At 42.2% G+C, this 20,097-nt stretch overlaps 1 protein-coding gene across 2 annotated transcripts in view; it reads right to left on the bottom strand.

Moving 5' to 3' along the window:
• Positions 1-366: 366 nt before the first annotated feature.
• LOC126236073 (serine/threonine-protein phosphatase 6 regulatory ankyrin repeat subunit A-like) overlaps positions 367-20,097 on the bottom strand; it is a 43,145-nt gene continuing 23,414 nt past the window's right edge. Inside the window, exons 4-5 of one of the 2 annotated variants that reach the window (XM_049945129.1) lie at positions 9,443-9,559; positions 367-938 (exon numbers count right to left, since the gene is read on the bottom strand). In XM_049945129.1, the coding sequence (XP_049801086.1) occupies positions 452-938; positions 9,443-9,559 (604 nt within the window). In that variant the 3' untranslated portion in view covers positions 367-451. The remainder of the gene's footprint in view (positions 939-9,442; positions 9,560-20,097) is intronic. The other variant, XM_049945131.1, reaches the window with a different exon arrangement.

Raw genomic sequence — 20,097 nt, 5'->3', positions numbered from 1 at the left:
AAATTATTTCACCAGAAAACACCAGGAATACCGGTTGAAGACTACTAAAGTTCATAAATAAACCACTATACACAAACAATTAATTAGTACTTAGCTTTCGATGCGCCGCTACAGCTGCAACTGGTCGTCGATACGAAACACTCACAAATATCAGGTCACAACAAAAGAAAGGCAGAGGTGAATGAAGAAACCAATAAGCCACTTATATAGTAAATATTATCACAAAAGCCGTTAAAATATGTGTCTGAAACATAAAAGTATATAAAAACTTAGAGAGCGATCTCACACGCAATCACTCGTCACACCACTAGTTTCAAGTACTACATAAATATGGGCACAGTATGGGTACAAAGAATGAGTAGAGGGTTAACTTTTTTGTATTCTTTATTTCAAAAGTAGAGAAAACTCCTGTGTCGGATGCCTTTTGGTTCCACAAACTTTTGTTAGACTGCTAATCTCGTGTTAGTACGTCTGCCACCTCCTGTTGGTTCCTGGTCCTGGCGATGTCCAGTGGGGTTAGCCCAGTGTTTTCCCTGGCCCCGCTGTCGGCTCCTGTGTCGAGCAGCGCTTGCGCCGCCTCTGGCTGGCCTTCGCGTGCCGCCAAGTGCAGTGGCGTCCACCCCCACACATCCCTGGCGTTGAGATCGGCAGAGGACTCCGCCAGCAGCCGCACCACAGCCGCGCTGCCGCCTAAGGCAGCCATGTGCAGAGGCGTGTACTCCTCGTTGTCCCTAGCGCTCACGTCTGCTCCAGCATCGAGAAGAGTCCTCACCGCTTCGACGTGTCTGTTCCATGCCGCAGTGTGCAGTGCAGTCCTCCCGTAGATGTCCTTTCCGTTTATGTCTGCCCCTGCCACCAGCAGAGCCCTCATCTCTTCCACTCGCCCGTGCTTGGCTGCTTCGATCAGCCTTATGTATTTCTCTTCTCCTGAAAGGCTCCTGCACAAAATAGATTAATCTCACTCTTTTCTACAGACACCGACCCACACACCCACACAGCCACTCACTCTCTCTCTTTCTCTCTTTCTTTCTCATACACACACACACTGCCTACGTAAATTCCTGGAGCTGTAATTTGTCTGAAGGCACACAGAGTAAATACATGATTCATTAACTTGTCTCGATTGCTATTCTAAAAGCTTCTCTAAGCAAATCTTTGGTTTCTTGAAGACACTACAGACCATGTGCTGATCACGTACATACTGGGAAATGTAACAAACTCGCTGCTATGACTCCAATAGATAAGACTTACATTTTGGTACTACAACATGAGTGTTGCATGAGTGTTGCAGGTCCTCTGGTGTTAAGATAAAGGCAGGACAGACTCCACACATCTCTTCAAATTAATTTTATTCGATTTAAACACTTAAATTGCGATAAATTTAGGCAACTTTGGTGGTTTGAACATTGTACATTGTTACAGAAATCATAGTATTACAAAAAACGTTTCAGCAAAGGATCATTTTTATGATGTACAATGGCTTGTAAATTTCAAAAAAATATGTTAAATGCCAAGCAAGATGCTGCAGAAGGGAGGAACAGATGGAAAATTAGAAAAGACACTGAAAATGACATTAAATTTGATTTTTGTATTTAAAGTTTATTTCTAAATCATCCACACAAGCAACGCATGTTCCCATAGAGGGTGGCTGTTCATGAAGCCATCCCACACATTGAATCCAACGAGAGGTATACGACGTTTCTTGATTAAGTTCAAGGCACTCTACACATTCGATTTCCTCAAAATTTAAATCATCTAAGGAAATATTGAGTACGGAAATACCATCATCATCTCCTTCTGAAACTGTCTCTTCAAACTGGCGCTTCTTTGATGTGCTTTTTCCTCTGGGTTTGAGGATTTGATTTTTTTAACTGCTACATTTTTTTATGCACAGGCTTTTCCTTTCTTCTTTCCTTCAGTGATTTTTCCATCTTAACATCGCTATAATGTCGTCGCATGTTAGATTCTTTGCTGACTGCTTTCTTTTGGATTTATTTCTCTGAGGTAGTGTAGGAACAGGTGAAATCTGTTCCTGCAAATTCATCGAGTTTCTCCAAGAGGAGTCATTAAATTTTTATTGAAACAGCACTTTCCATGTGCAGCTGATCGAACAGTACGAATTTATGAAATATTTGCAAGTAAAAGGGTGTCCTGTTAACAAATTTGTTTCAGACGTTAGCGTCGATGGCTGATTTGGAGTGAAATCAATAGAGACAGATTTTGTAGTTGGGAATTCTGTCTCAGTATTATTAATGTCTGAAAGAAATGTCATGCTTAGAAATTGCTGCTCCCTCAAGCCGTATTGTTTCAGTAGCTCTAAATCTGGATATTCCAGTCTGAACAGACGCAGAAAGAGTCTATGCTTTGAAGAGCAACTCTCCAAACCGCTGGCTTCTAAGTCTTTGCATGCAATTATTGTCAATCCATGTATGTCAAGTCTCTTTAAAGTATGATTTTAGCGGCTTGAGAAACGATCAGTCTAGTGGCTATAAGAAGTGTGCCATATGGCTAGGCAAACGAACTATCGACACTTCGTTTCCAGCAGTTAGAACCAAGAAGGTGACAGGATTCGTATGAGAGGCATAACCCTCTAGCAGAAACAGAGCAGGGCCAGGTGGCTTCCTAGAAAGGAAATCGTTTTTGAAACAATCCGTGAAAATATCAGTGTTGAGATAAGCGGTTCCTCCTCTCATAACAACAACTGATCCTGGAGGCATGTTGTCTTCAGCCTCTAGTTCTTTGTTTGACCCTTTGTAAAAGCTGTGAGGTGGTAAGAAATTTCCTTCAGCATTGCAGCAGGCCTCTCCACCCGAAGCAGAAGTAATAACATGGACATCTCTGCCGCCTTTTGCCGCCACATTCTTCTCATGGTCATTGCTTAACTGTAGATCAGTTTTTGTCTACGTTGTAGATACTACCTGCTTTATCCAAAAGCCTATTTTCTGTCAACGTTTCTTTCACTAGATCGAAGAAACGATTAGCTTCATTTCTATTCATTCCAATCGCTCTAGCAACAGGAAGTTCTCACGGATTCCTGATGCTTAAGTCTGCATTGAGTTCTAAAAGCGAAAGAAGCCAATCCTTCCCTGTACGTTTCTTTTCGTGATTGAATTTATTTTTCAGTCGAATCTGATCAATAAAACTGGAAGCCATTTGCTTGAGGTCTGATGGTTTGGGAGCAAAGACACCTGCTTAGAATTTCTTTGCATGGGTAACTAATTTTCTTTCTGTATCCTCATTCACGTATGAATATGGTCCACACCCTGTTTTCTTGAAATAGCTTGTAGCAGATCTTCTCCTTATTGTTCATTCTGGAATATTTTTCACTCGAGCTGCTTTCCATTTTGCATTACCTTACTCTTTGAATGGTTTCATGGCCTCGATGAAAACTTCTGCAGTCCATTTTTCCCTGTCTGTTATCCTAATGTATTTTCTCGGCATTTTCCTGTAAAACAGAATTGTATGCACTCCTGTTAGGATTGCAAGAATTGCGGCATCTGTCTCACAGTAAGGGCGTGTCAACTGTCCAACTGTCCGTATTCATAGAGACAGATGCCTTGCCGCTATTTTCACTAAACGTGCTAGCGAAAGAAGCCATTACTAGACCCATATAATCTACCACGTATCTATTGGACGATCTAACTACTAGGCCATTATCTATTAGTGCATACTATTAAAAAGGAATAGTGAAAAATTTCCTTGACTTACCTTGGTCTCAGAATTCTAATTTCTTAAATTTCTCCTCAATTTTTCACTACTGAAGTACAAAAACTTGTAAATAAAGTGATCTCACCAGCGCTTACAACAACAATGAGCGTCGCATGCACAACGATGTCAACCAAGGAATTTCGTGGACGTGCGCCGTCAGTCACCCAAGTCCTTTACCTTAACTGTTCCTTGTTGTTTATAAAATAAGGCCATTAAGAACAAGTTTATTTCAATATTATCCAAATTGTAATACTAAGTCTGATAAATCCAACAGCCACCAATCAATCAAAAACAATTTTTCTGCTTCTCCAAAGAAGCAGCTGATTCATCTGAACATCATACACTTCATACCCTCAAAATGGATCTTACTGTTATTATAACTGTGTCAAAAGCTTGTTGATCTTTTCTGTGTAATGATGACGCATAAAAATCGAATTCTGAACGCCTGTACAGTGGACAACAGCATGGCTGTCTCTTTGAGTCCCATAGTGCTGTCCTAGGCATGGCCCTATTGAAGGTGTTGCTCCTTTTCCCTCCTCATGAGTTTGCACCGCTTCTCACGGACCAACAGTCGGATTTAAGATTACTAGTGATGTTGCCACTTATTTTAGATCACACAGAGTACTGACAAAGGTCATGGTCACAGACAAAGATTCAAAATAATCCTAAAAAAGCGAGTCAAACCCTCAGCTACGGATCCTGGAAATTTGGTTTGGTGCAACCAAGCTGGGTGACATAGACTGCTGCCGATGTAATGGCAAGCAGATGCGAACTGATTAGGTTCAAATGGCTCTGAGCACTATGGGACTCAACTGCTGAGGTCATTAGTCCCCTAGAACTTAGAACTATTTAAACATAACTAACCTAAGGACATCACAAACATCCATGCCCGAGGCAGGATTCGAACCTGCGACCGTAGCGGTCTTGCGGTTCCAGACTGCAGCGCCTTTAACCGCACGGCCACTTCGGCCGGCGAACTGATTAGGTTCAGTGACGTTGCAAGACCTTTACCCTACCACGTTCTGTCATTATTACTGTGCACTTTCTGTAACCTGCTCTTTAATTAGGAACTACCTGCCTCATCAGTACTTCTAGCACAAGAAGTCCTCTGCTCAAGTCGACGGGTGTTCTGAATTGCCGAGTTACCGGATGTCTGTACTCTGTTAGGACAATCATATGCATACTACCGTGCCTCAGTGTTTTTGCCTGTTGGAGCTGAACTCCTTACTCTAAATCTGCAGCTTAAGCTCCTCCAGAAATCACCTACAGTAGCAGGATCTAGGGTTTTGCATTCGAGTGGTCACAGGAGCAGGCAGTAACGTCAGAATGTAGCAGTGTGCCTGAGCTGCGAACCAAGGACATCCTCTCCTTCCACTCAAGTTAGTTGTGGCAGAAGACGGTGCGGTGCGTCAGACAGTTTGATGTATGGCGTTCCAGGCACTGATTTTGGTGGGTATAATAAACGACTTGTAGACCACAACTAAAATCGAGATTTCATTCTTAGAACGAACAGTCAACTTAACCTTCTTTTTCAACAGTTCACTCAGAGATATATTTAAAAGGAGTTCCTTCCTTGTGAATCATGAATGTCTTTAATCTTCCCATCTCAAGTCGTAGAACCCTAACCTAACTAACAAAGAAACGAAGTCTGTTCGCACCAGTAGAGAGCTGTAGGACCTGTCATGATTGGTCTATTCTTTTGAGGCAGGTATTTCGAGACTGATAACCTTTTATATTTTTCCTGAAAAATTTGTAGGCGTTTTTTATGTTTTTTCTTTAAAATCTTTCTCGAATTCACTTAGTCTACTTCTGCTGTATGCACATTTCAATCATCGAATACTTTCGTTATTAGTTTCTGGACAATATAGAAATCCTAGCATGTTTCTGTGGTTCTGTTTTTACTACACTTCTTCTATGATGCCATTCATCATTCAGTGGCCTGATCACAAGTTGTGTTCCACCAACTATATTTGCATTTCCTGGAACTTTGTCTTCAGTGCATTAATGCAATACCTTTTGAACTATCCTCTCGAGGTCTGTTCTACTTTCTGTTGTATTTTCTTTAATTTATACAACATTTTCTTGGTTTTTTTGGTTATCGTCAGCTGTTCTGTTTCCGGTATTACGATTTTGTTCCGTGTTAACTTGCTGTTTCTTGGTACTGGCACAGTCCTTACTCATAGCAAGTGATGATCAAAATCTAAAAATCCTTTCATGTTCCAGAGTTAAAAATTTGTCTTCCAGTTTGGTTTGTCATGGCTACTTAATCTATTTGGAATTCTCCCCACATGTTTAGAGCGTTTTGCAGGTGGTGGGATATCGTCTTGGACCTTGATTCCGTTGTAGTAATATAAAAGTAAATATTTTGACACTAATGTGTGAGATGTTCCCCTTTCTTGATTGTGCATTAGTGCACTGTGTATGGGCTTCAGATTTGCTTTTACTTGTTACCATTATCTTGTTGTGCGTTAACGTCCCCTAATATAACTGAAAAATGCGTTTCTGCTTTATTGTTTGTTGTTTCTTCTATGTCTGAATAAAGTCTTTGAAGTCTTGTAGTTCCTTTTTCTTGCAATATTTTGTCATTACACGTACATTTACGAGTGTGCAACTTTTGTTTCCATATTTGAAGACAATTGTGAAGATCTTGTCTCATATTAAACTGGAATGTAATGTTTTCCCTGTCACTGATTTGTGTACTGCAATATTGACGGTACTCCCCTCCTAACAGAGAGTTTTGCTATGTATTTCGTATTGTTTTCCATGTTGAATGGTTTTTGTCTGTGAAACTTGTCTCTTGTTTTGTGAGGAATATGATGTGAAATTTTTCTGATTCACCCATAAGCTGCTAAATTTTACTAAGTTCGAATATGTATTTTCGTTGAATGTGTCACTATAGAATTTGTGAAGATGCTTCGAGAATCTCCGACTCTGCACCCTCGGATGTCATTCCAGTTCTCCCAGAAGTACAGCACATTCACTGTGGCCACATTCCTGTTTATCTATCACATTTGTTTCAAATTGAAAGTGGTTGTGGTGATATCTGTTGGAGATCACAGTTATTAAAGACATCATTTTTGAGACCAAGACATATTTGTCATATCATCACAAACTTGGTGAACGGAATGTCACCGCTAGCTACTGGATGCCAGAACAGAAATTAGTGGGCTTAGGCCTGTCTTAGTATTTGGTCTGCCTTGGGTATTTGATTACCACATGACCACACACATCTGGGTGGCTTTCCCTTATCCACCACCTGGAGGGGAGGGAATCCCAACGGAGGGGCTGTTTTATAAGGTGTTAGTATAGTGAGATGCAGGTTCATAAAATTAATGCTAGACTTCTAGACCTCGTTTCGAATCACACAATTACAACGGTCCTCAAACGAGTGTGCCTGGGCAGACAAATTAACAATATGTTCTGTGAAGGAACTGTTTCTGCTTATTGTATTTTCCTTTTCAGAGGGTGTTAAAAATATTCAGTACAACAGATCCTGTAGCCATACCACTAAGAATCTTCCATCTTCTAAATCTGTGGATGTCTTACAGTTCCCTCAACCTCTAAGTAAAATTGCTTTTCCACCGTGTCACGTACAATAAATACTGTATTTAGTTTTCTTTGGTTTGTACTCGTAAGAAAATATATCTGCTGAGTAACTGTGGTCTTTGAGTGGCTGTGATTTAACTAAGACTGCATGCAGTTTATGTTTAAAGCAGTTGTTTGTAGCCTCTCATGACCTGTGACTTCTGTATGTAAGGTATTTTGTTCGTCCCTTCAACTGCCTATCGCCCATCTATGATGGAGGTCTTCAATTTATCACCTTCAATATAATTATTGTTATTAGGACCATGCAAGTTATTCTTTCTCAGCAATTGTTCTACTCTATGCCCTTGATTTCTTATTCTCTTTAACAACTAGTTTTTCGCTTCCTTCTCCAAGTGTTGTCCTGGTTAGTTTTGTTTTCCTCTGGTCTAAAACTTTCATGTCCTCGTCCGATTTTCGACTTATCTCGATTTTGATAACCTACTGTGGTTCCTTCACGAAAGTTTTGGTGACACTTTGTACTGGTGCTTTTGTGCTGTTAAGTTCGTATGTTTCCGTGCCTTGTTTCTGAATCCAGTACCTCTAATTTGTTTTATGTGCCATTCTCTTCTGAGATTCTGCTAATTTCGATTTCGATATGTGGTACACAGTTTAAAGTCAGCATGGCTGCCCGGATTTCTCGGTTATAGAGAGTGGAAGCCTTAACTGCAGCGCGCCTGCAGAGCTGGCTTCTGCTCCCACTGTGTCTGGTGTCTCCACGAATTATTTCCAAACTCTACCTACCACCAGGAGATTTCATATACATCTATCGTACTGCACAAAATTACCACCATCTACACATTCTGTTTCTCCAGTGATTGTATTCTCACATATGCTGGGGTAAAAGCTCTGATACTAGCGTTTGGAAAACAAAGATGGAAAAATAAGTGACAATAGTTAAGGCGACTGCTGCTAACAAGCGAGAAATCCACATTAGAGCCCCATGTATTACAACTTTGCAATGTTAACTACATACGATAAGGTCCATAAAGGTCATTTATAGAAAAATGTATACTAAATAGGCATACCTAAACGCACACTCTAGAAAGGGTCAAGTCATTATTCAGCTGCTGAATGTTATTAGTTTGCCTTTATCTACTCAATATTAATATGCCATTTGGTTTCGACAACTATCACATATTTTCATTTACAATTATATATTCATATAAAATCGAGATTTCCTTGAGTAATGCGGCATGAAAACAGTCTGAAAGATGAATTTCCTTTTGAATTAATAGTGCACACAGAAAACTATGACTGAAAACAGAAATTGCATCCAACACATCGGTATATTCACTATCTTTGGGGAAGAACTCAGGTATATAGGATCTTTCTCATATAACACCACTGAGTGACTCGTTGGTGATGAAACTGAATACAGTTCACCCTGTGAACCGAGAGAAGGATGCAGAGAAACACTTCGCTCCTTACCGACTATAAAGTCTCAAATCTATAAAAGTATAAAAATTTCTGACAACGATAACATCTGCTTTATCAAAAGATTCAATAAACTGACATTTGACTCATTAATTAATTAATTAAACCTGTCATGATTAAGGCTGTAAGGCATTGTTTTACATCAGGCCAGGGTTTCTCTGATACAGTATCTATTACACAATAGCCACCTAAGAAATAGCTAATTTAATCTGGCAACTAGTACTGAAATGATTTGAATTTGTGAAGTGTGAGTTAATTATACCATCAATTAAAAAGGGAATACTAGCATTTCTCATAGAACTACAGCTACAGCCACTAATAGTGATATAGTAAAAATAATAATGACAATAATTGTGACATTAATTGCAATAATTGAAATATCGTGTGGTTAGGGCCTCCTTTCGAGTAAACCGTTCGCCTGGTGCAAGTCTTTCGAGTTGACAGAACTTTGGCGACTTGCTTGTCGATGGGGATTGATGATAAGAACAACGCAACACTCAGTCCCTGAACGGAGAAAATCTCCGACCAAGCCAGGAATCGAACACGAGCCGTTAGAAATAACATTCCGTCGCGCTGACCAGTCAGTTACTAGGGGCGGACACAATAATGTTATAAGAAGAATTTCTTTCTGTACTGCATAGATGTTTCGTAACACATGGATAGCGGTCCCTTTAGTCATACTACGTATGTGAACGTGTGTAGCGACTGAACTCACCGAAACGAAGAGACGTCGCCGACGTCGGCTAGGGCGGCGCCATCGTCATCTGGGAGGGGCGTCTGGTCGTGCTCGCTGGGCCAATGAGCGGTGCTTCCCTCTGTGGAGGCTGGCGTGCTGCACAGATAGGCATCAGGTGATGTGCGAGGATGGCCACTCCCGTTGGAGGCTTGAGTCCTCCCTAAGGCACGGGTGTGTGTGTTGTTCTTAGCATAAGTTATTTAAGTAGTGTGTAAGTCTAGGGACTGATGACTTCATAAGATTGGTCTCTTAGAAATTCATACACATTTTAACATTTTTGATGTGCAAGGAGGGCGGGGTCTGGTGGAGGCCACGGGTTACTTTCTACCCAGAGTACTGCCCATGCACAAACGATGCAGCACACACTGCTGATGACAGTAGAGCGGCTTCTGACACAAGCGACTTACCATCGACCTAATCGGTTTATGCACTGCTTCTCCTGGGTTCCATCCCCTCGCCCAAACCAGTAGCTGAGCATATGAAACTACAGCTCCATTAAATTTCGAGTGTGCAGCTGAATAAGTTTAGCTTATGCTTCTAATATTTCGGCTGTACATCATTCAGCCACCTTCAGAGTGAGCCGAGAGACTGGGCTGCAGTTCCAATTTCTTTTTTGTAATTTCATTCTCTGGCTATGCAGAGGAGGGCTGGCAGTGGCACAATCCACCACTCTTCAACCAAGTGATACACTTAATAAAAGATGAAAACAGGACACATAAAAAGCACCAAAAGGAGGGACATAAGAACATAACAAGGGGGAAACAGTAGGGATTAAAATATACATTTACACGGAGACATGCCCTGTGGGACAGTTAAAAAAATCGATATAAAGATAAAAAAGGTAGTTGGCGATTAATGTAGCACGTAAACTACACTATAGTCACACATACAGGCTAAAAGTTGGCCACATTATTAAAGCACTCCAGAATGAAGACACTTTAAAATCACTGTAGTAGATGGAGCACACATTACAGAGAATGAAAGCTTTCAGGAGGGACCTACCTCGATAGAGGAGGCCTGAGAGGAGGGGAAAAGAGAGGCGAGGAAGGGACAGTGGTGGAGGGGGGTCAGAGGGGCTAGGATGAAAAGAAAAGGAGGTCAGGGAGCGCACCAAGGGGCAGGACATGACAGGGTGGGAGAGGGAGAGGGAAGTTGGGAGGGAGCTCAGAGACCCGGAAGTGGTGCACTGGAAAGGGAGGAGGGGTGAGGGACGGTGAAAAAAACTGCTCAGGGGAAGGGAAGAGGAAGGGAGAGAGAGCCCTGAGGATTGGGAGGGGTTAAGGTGGGGTTACGGTTGGTAGGAGGAGTAGATATCAGGATGAAGCACATCGTCCTGTAGAAGTAGGTGCTTGAAGTTGAGTGGGTGCAGGGTGTGGAGATGGAGTGAGGGCGATACACATCTAGATCTACATCTACGTGATTACTGTGCTATTCATAATGAAGTGCCTGCCAGAGCGTTCAATGAACCATCTTCAAGCTGTCTCTCCACCATTACAATCTCAATGGTGCGCGGGGAAAACAAGCACTTAATATTATCAGTGCAAGCCCTCATTTCTCTTATTTTATTGTGATGATCATTTCTCCATACGCAGGTGGCTGCCAACGCAATGTTTTTGCAATCGGAGGAGAAAAATGGTGATTGAAATTTCATGAGAAGATCCCGTTGCAACGAAAAGCGCCTTTGTTTTAATGACTGCCACTCCAGATCATGTATCATGTCTGTGGCACTATCTCCCCTATTTCGCGATACTACAAAACGAGCCATTCTTCTTTGCACTTTTTCGACGTCATCCATCCATCCCACCTGATGTGGATCCCACACCGCTCAGCAATACTCCATAATAGGGCGGACAAGGTTGGTGTAAGCAGTCTCTTCAGTAGACCTGTTGCACCTTCTAAGTGTTCTGCCAATGAAGGGCAGCCTCTGGTTTGCTCTACCAACATCATTATCTATGTAATCGTTCTAATTTAGGTTATTTGAAATAGAAATTCCTAAGTATTTAGTTGAATTTACAGCCTTCAAATTTGTGTGAACTACTGCGTATACCTAATCGAATTTTAGCGGATTTCTATTAGTTCTCGTTTGCGTAACTTCACCCTTTTCTTTATTCATGGTCTCTTGTCACTTTTAGCATCATACAGATATCTCATCTAAATCATTTTGGATCTAGGTTTGGTCATCTGATGACTTTACAAGACGGTAAATCACAGCATAATCTGCAAACAATTCTAAGAGTACTACTCAGACTGTCTCCTATGAAGTCAATATGGACTAGGAACAATAGAAGACCTATAACACTTCCTTGGGGATCGCCGGATACTGTATCTGTTTTAGTGGATGACTTTCCGTCTATTACTACGAACTGTGACCTTTCTCACATTTAATCAGGAATCCAGTCGCACAACTGACGCGATATTGGCTAGAAGACGCTCGTGAGGAATGGTGTCGAAAGCTATCTGGAAATCTAAAAATATGGAATCAATTTGACATCACCTGTCCATATCAATAGTTACTTCATGAGTATAAAAAGCTAGTTGTGGTCCGCTAGAACGATATTTTCTGAATCCGTTCTGACTATGTGTCAATAAATCGTTTTCTTCGAGGTACTTCATCATGTTCGAACACAGTATATGTTTCAAAACCATGCTGCAAGTCGACGTTAGTGATATGGGCCTGTAACTCAACGGAATACTCCTACTTGCCTTTCTGGGTATTGGTGTGACTTGAGCAATTTTCAAAGTACGGATCTTTCTGCGAGTGAGCTGTTGTATATAATTGCTAAAAATGAAGCTTTTGTGTCAGCATACTCTGAGAGGAAACTGACTCTTATACAATCTGGACCAGAATCCTTGCCTTCATCAAGTGACTTAAGCTGCTTTGCGACAACGAGGATATCTATTTCTATGTTTCTCATCTTGGCAATTGTTCTGGATTGGAATTCGTCGTTGTCATCGCGCTCTGAAGGAATTGATTGCGTCTTGCCACTGGTGTGCTTTATATATGACGAGAATCACTTTGGGTTTTCTGCCAGATTTCTAGACAGAGTGGAATTTATTGAAAGCATCTCGCATTGAAGTACGCGCTGTATTTCGAACTTCTGCAAAACTTTGCCAGTCTTGGGAATGTTGAGTTCTTTTTTAAGTTGGCAAGTTTTTTCGCTGCTTCTGCAACAGCGATCTAATCCGTTTTGTGTACCATTGGGGATCAGTACCATCACTTATTAATTTATGTGGTATACAGGGTGTTACAAAAAGGTACGGCCAAACTTTCAGGAAACATTCCTCACACACAAATAAAGAAAAGATGTTATGTGGACATGTGTCCGGAAACGCTTAATTTCCATGTTAGAGCTCATTTTAGTTTCGTCTGTATTTACTACACTTCCTCGATTCACCGCCAGTTGGCCAAATTGAAGGAAGGTATTGATGACTTCGGTGCCTGTGTTGACATGCGACTCATTGCTCTACAGCACTCGCATCAAGCACATCAGTACGTAGCATCAACAGGTTAGTGTTCATCACGAACGTGTCTTTGCAGTCAGTGCAATGTTTACAAATGCAGAGTTGGCAGATGCCCATTTGATGTATGCATTAGCACGGGGCAATAGCCGTGGCGCGGCACGTTTGTATCGAGACAGATTTCCAGAACGAAGGTGTCCCGACAGGAAGACGTTCGAAGTAATTGATCGGCGTCTTAGGGAGCACGGAACATTCCAGCCTATGACTCGCGACTGGGGAAGCCCTGTAAAGACGAGGACACCTACAATGGACGAGGCAATTCTTCGTGCAGTTGACGATAACCCTAATGTCAGCGTCAGAGAAGTTGCTGCTGTACAAGGTAACGTTGACCACGTCACTGTATGGAGAGTGCTACGGGAGAACCAGTTGTTTCAGTACCATGTACAGTGTGTGCAGGCTGATTGGCCTCCACGGGTACACTTCTGCGAATGGTTCATCCAATAATGTGTCAATCCTCATTTCAGTGCATATGTTCTCTTTACGGATGAGGCTTCATTCCAACGTGATCAAATTGTAAATTTTCACAATCAACGTGTGTGGGCTGACGAGAATCCGCACGCAATTGTGCAATCACGTCATCAACACAGATTTTCTGTGAACGTTTGGGCAGGCATTGTTGGTGATGTCTTGATTGGGCCCCATGTTCTTCTACCTACGCTCAATGGAGCACGTTATCATGATTTCATACGGGATACTCTGCCTGTGCTGCTAGATCATGTGCCTTTACAAGTACGACACAACATGTGGTTCATGCACGATGGAGCTCCTGCACATTTCAGTCGAAGTGTTCGTACGCTTCTCAACAACAGATTCGGTGACCGATGGATTGGTAGAGGCGGACCAATTCCATGGCCTCCACGCTCTCCTGACCTCAACCCTCTTGACTTTCATTTACGGGGGCATTTGAAAGCTCTTGTCTACGCAACCCCAGTACCAAATGTAGAGACTCTTCGTGCTCGTATTGTGGACGGCTGTGATACAATACGCCATTCTCCAGGGCTGCATCAGCGCATCAGGGATTCCATGCTACGGAGGGTGGATGCATGTATTCTCGCTAACGGAGGATATTTTGAACATTTCCTGTAACGAAGTGTTTGAAGTCACGCTGGTACGTTTTGTTGCTGTGTGTTTCCATTCCATGATTAATGTGATTTGAAGAGAAGTAATAAAATGAGCTCTAACGTGGAAAGTAAGCGTTTCCGGACACATGTCCACATAACATATTATCTTTCTTTGTGTGTGAGGAATGTTTCCTGAAAGTTTGGCCGCACCTTTTTGTAACGCCCTGTATATCTCTCAATTGCTGTAGGTACTATCTCTTTGACATCATTACGCAACTTTTCTACGCTTACTTGATCAGTTCGGAAGGAGTACTGACTGTCTCTTAAAAAGGCGTTAATAGCATTTTATCAGGTCTTTTAAATAGATATACTTTGCGTTTCTTTTTTATGGTTGTATGAGTTACGTTATTCAGCATAGCAGCTACTGCCTTGTGGACGCTAAACCCCTGTATTCGTCACGATACTATTTGTCCGGGATTATTTGTTGCTAAGAGGTCAAATACGCTTTTGCAATTATTTACGCTTCGATTGGGTTCAAATGGTTCAAATGGCTCTGAGCACTATGGGACTCAACTGCTGAGGTCATTAGTCCCCTAGAACTTAGAACTAGTTAAACCTAACTAACCTAAGGACATCAGAAACAGCCATGCCCGAGGCAGGATTCGAACCTGCGACCGTAGCGGTCTTGCGGTTCCAGACTGCAGCGCCTTTAACCGCACGGCCACTTCGGCCGGCCGCTTCGATTGGGCACATGAACTAATTGTTCAAAATAAGTTTCTGAGAAAGCATTCAGTACAGTTTCGGATGATGTTTCATGCCTGCCTCCGGCTTTAAACTTAAAATTTTTCCAGCATATCGAGGGTAGATTAAGGTCACCACCGACTATAATTGTATGAGTGGGGTACCTACTTGAAACCCGACTCAAGTTTTCTTTAAACTGTTTAGCAACTACATCTTCTAAGTCGGGAGATCGGTAAAACGACCCAGTTAATAGTTTAGTACTATTGTCAAGTATAACCTCTCCCACACTATTTCGCAGGAATTATCTACTTCAATTTCATTACAAGGCAAACTACTTCTGACAGCAATAAATACCAATTGTGTTTCGTCTATCCTTTCTGAACACTCTTAGATCGTTAGAAAAAATTTCGGCTGAACTTATTTCCGGCTTTACCCAGATTTCTGTACCTATAACTTTTGAGCTTCAGTGCTTTCTATTAGTCCTTGGTGTCCTGATTCTTTACCAGCAGCAGTACGACAATTTACAACTACAAAACCGATCGTTTCTACAACTAACTTGCTGTGGTTTCCCTGCCCCCTTTTAGATGGACGCCCTTTCTGTGCTTCCCTGAGGCCCTCTAACCTAAGAAACCATCCAGTCCCTTCCACACAGCCCCCTCTACCCGTGTAGGCGCTTCCTGTGTGTAGTACACTCCAGACCTATTAAGCGGAACCCGGGAACACTCCACCCGATGGCGCAAGTCAAGCAGTCTGCAGCCTACACGGTCACAGAACCGCCTGAGCCTCTGATTCACACCCTCCACTCGGCTCTGCACCAAAGGACCACAGTCGGTTCTTTCGACGATGCTGCAGATCGTGAGCTCCGCCATAATCTCTCAAACAAGATTGGCAGTCTTTACCATTTCCACTAGCCGTCCAAAACCAGAGAGAATCTCTTCCGATCCAAAGCGATATACGTCTTTGGTACTGACATGAGCCACCACCTGCAGTTGGCTGCTCCCTGTACTCTGTATGGCATCCGGAAGCAGCCTTTCCACATCCGGAATCACTTCTCCTGGTATGCACACGGAGTACACATTGGCTTGCTTCCCCTCCTTGGCAAACATGTTTCTAAGGGGCCCCATTACGTGCCTAACGTTGGAGCTGCCCACTACGAGAGGTTACATTTTATCGTGAAATGGGGTGATAAAAGAATTATGTGGACACGGTTTTCGCTTGCTTCGTCTACCACACAAATGAAATTCACTTAAGTGCCCAAAAACTGTTACGTCTGCTTAATATCATGTAGGACCCTTGCGAGAACGCAGTGTGCCGCAACACGACCTGGATGGACTCGAGTAATGTCTAAAGTAGTGCTGGAGGGAACTGACACCATAAATCCTGGAGGGATGTCCATTAAACCGTACATAAAACTGTAATAGTACGAGGGGTGGAGATCTCTTCTGAACAGCACATTGCAAGGTAACCCAGATATGCTCAATAATGTTCATGTCGGGGGAGTTTGGTGGCCAGCGCAACGTGTTTAAACTAAAAAGAGTATTCCTGGAGAAACTATGTCAAATTCTGGACCTGCGGGGTGTTACATTGTTCTTCTGGAATTGCCCAAGTCCGTCGGAATGCACAATGGACATGATTGGATGCAGGTGATCACACAGGATGCTTACGTACGTATCACCTGCTAAAGGTGTTACCTAGATGTTTCACGGGTCCCTCATCACTCCAACTGCACACGCCCCACACCCTTACAGAGACTCCACCAGCTTGAACAGTCCAATGCCGACGTGCTGCGTCCATGAATTCATGGGGTTGTCTCCATATCGGTACACGTCCCTCACGCTCGATACAACTTGAAACTAGACTCGTCCGACCAGGCGAGATGTTTCCAGTCATCAACAGTTAAATGTTACTGTTGACGGGCTCAGGGCAGGCATAAAGCTTTGTGTCGTGCAGTCATCAAGGTACAGGAGTGGGTCTTCGTCTCCGAAAGCCCATATCGATGATGTTTCGTTGAATGGTTGACATGCTGATGGCTCAGTACAGAAATCTGTAGGAATTTGGGGAAGGGCTGCACTTCTGTCACATTGAACGATTCTCTTCAGTCGTTGTTAGTGCCGTTCTTGCAAGATCTTTTTCCGGCCGCCGTGATGTTGCAGATTTGATGTTGTACCGAATTCCTGATATTCACTGTACGCTCGGGAAATGGTCATACAGGAAGACTCCCACTTCGTCGCTATCTGGGAAATGCTGTGTCCCATCTCTCGTGCGCCGACTATAACACCACATTCAAATTCAGTTAAATCTATATAACCTACCATGGTAGCAGCAGTAACCGATCTAACAAGTGCGCCACACACTTACCGTCCTATAAAGGCGTTGCCGACAGCAGCGCCGTATTCTGCCTGTTTACATATCTCTGTATTTGAATGCGCATACCTATACCAATTTCTCTGGCGCTTCAGTTTATTATGCCCATATGTATAAGTGCAACGGGGTCATCATCAGATGGTTTCTCTAAGTTTACAAAATTGTCAAACTCGTCGGTAAACGTATGTGTCCGAATTCTGATTCTAGGGTGGCTAACTGAAGGTATACTAATACGGTATAGTGTGTCCGAATATGCGATGCTGCAGCGTATTAAGATACCTGTGGGGTCGCATATTCGGAATAAGCCATCCTGCGCTAGAAACCTAGACTCGTACTTATTTTGCGTCGCCTGACCGACAATAAGTTATACACTTTTAAAATTAATTACACTTGACAATGCCCAGCTCCTAATGGTCTTAGCGTCACTGATCTGCACCTCTGGCGGTGTAAGGACTGAAGTTCTGGTACTTCCCAAGAAAGGTGAGCTCCTACTTTAGTCAGGATACAGCTGCATCACACTAGAGAAGTCTCCCTTAACAGGCACCTTCCCTTCAAATTCAAAATAATTTTTGATAATGATAGTATTGTTTTGTTACATTAAAAGAAATGTCAGGTCAGAACATAATCAGACCTTTTCTCGAACTAAATTCTGCGACTGCTTTCCTACGTCTGACACATGTAAGTTCACACCTGCAGACCTTACAAATTATTGAGATATATTTTTCTTCTAAGTTAGAGAGAAAGGAAACGTAATTTCCATTGGAAAACCATATTCTATGCTTCCCTTGTGAATTGGATAGTCGTCGAATTTCGAATCTGCTTATCTCTTTTGGATCACAGTACTCGTCCAATGAAATATTAATAAAAAATTTCTGACACAGTGTGAATGTCTTATTCAGACAAGTAGTGCTGAACAGTTGAAGCTATTTTTCCCAGCGTGTTTACAATTTTACTCAGAGATCAAAAATTTTGAGCTCATCACTAGACATCCATTTTATGTTACTCGATATCATGTTGATGGTAGTCTCTGCTGCATCTGCTTTCTCGTTTTGTCTGCAAATTCCTGAAATAATTTTATAAATGCAGAAGACACTTTCTCTTCGGTAACTTAATTTGGACCAGACTGTTTTCGAAATTGATAGTGCTAGTGCTCCTGAGTAAAAGTGGAAAACTAATGCTGTTGAGGCGGGAACTTACATTTCAGTGGGTAATATGAAAGAAAAGTATATCATTACCAGTTTCACTCATGCCAAAAATTTAATAATTACTCGTTTAGTTACTCTCTCTTATGTTTGAAACAGTATTTTTGTAGAAGATAAAATTTTACTGTACGTCTGAATGATCTAAAAATACCTACTCCTCTAAATGATAATATTTTCTCAATCACATAAAGCAAATCCCGCTAAAATAATTTCGCAGTATTCTGTTTAATAGTTTGTGAGCTCTGTGACACAGTTCTTGTTAGCTCTTACAATAAAAATCCCCTTAAACACCAAAAATAATTCGCACCACTGTTTTACTCACCCAAACAAGAGAAGCTATCACAGAAAGGCAGTTCGCATCTGCCACAACGAGGAGGTATTGGCTTCATAGGCAGTAATGGGGCGAAAGTACGGCCAAAATTCGTGACGTGGTTGTACACTCCGTGAATGACTGACGTAGGACTTAGTTATTTGCCGTGCCAAAAGTTTTGTTTTGTCGACTGTACGTACCTGTACAGGCGTCAATATCTAAGCGGGACATATCTACATCTACATCTACATTTATACTCCGCAAGCCACCCAACGGTGTGTGGCGGAGGGCACTTTACGTGCCACTGTCATTACCTCCCTTTCCTGTTCCAGTCGCGTATGGTTCGCGGGAAGAAAGACAGCCGGAAAGCCTCCGTGCGCGCTAGAATCTCTCTAATTTTACATTCGTGATCCCCTCGGGAGGTATAAGTAGGCGGTAGCAATATATTCGATACCTCATCCAGAAACGCACCCTCTCGAAACCTGGCGAGCAAGCTACACCGCGATGCAGAGCGCCTCTCTTGCAGAGTCTGCCACTTGAGTTTGCTAAACATCAAGCCCATGCCTACTACAGTAGTACAAGTTTATATGCCAACTAGCTCTGCAGATGATGAAGAAATTGATGAAATGTATGACGAGATAAAAGAAATTATTCAGGTAGTGAAGGGAGACGAAAATTTAATAGTCATGGGTGACTGGAATTCGTCAGTAGGAAAAGGGAGAGCAGGAAACATAGTAGGTGAATATGGATTGGGGGGAAGAAATGAAAGAGGAAGCCGCCTTGTAGAATTTTGCACAGAGCATAACTTAATCATAGCTAACACTTGGTTCAAGAATCATAAAAGAAGGTTGTATACCTGGAAGAATCCTGGAGATACTAATAGGTATCAGATAGATTATATAATGGTAAGACAGAGATTTAGGAACCAGGTTTTAAATTGTAAGACATTTCCAGGGGCAGATGTGGATTCTGACCACAATCTATTGGTTATGAACTGCAGATTGAAACTGAAGAAACTGCAAAAAAGTGGGAATTTAAGGAGATGGGACCTGGATAAACTGAAAGAACCAGAGGTTGTAGAGAGTTTCAGGGAGAGCATAAGGGCACAATTGACAGGAATGGGGGAAAGAAATACAGTAGAAGAAGAATGGGTAACTCTGAGGGATGAAGTAGTGAAGGCAGCAGAGGATCAAGTAGGTAAAAAGACGAGGGCTAATAGAAATCCTTGGGTAACAGAAGAAATATTGAATTTAATTGATGAAAGGAGAAAATATAAAAATGCAGTAAATGAAGCAGGCAAAAGGGAATACAAACGTCTCAAAAATGAGATCGACAGAAAGTGCAAAATGGCTAAGCAGGGATGGCTAGAGGACAAATGTAAGGATGTAGAGGCTTGTCTCACTAGGGGTAAGATAGATACTGCCTACAGGAAAATTA

This window comes from Schistocerca nitens, chromosome 2 (genome assembly GCF_023898315.1).
Source record: "Schistocerca nitens isolate TAMUIC-IGC-003100 chromosome 2, iqSchNite1.1, whole genome shotgun sequence".
NCBI lineage: Eukaryota > Metazoa > Arthropoda > Insecta > Orthoptera > Acrididae > Schistocerca > Schistocerca nitens.
This window is presented reverse-complemented; position numbering and strand designations above follow the sequence as displayed.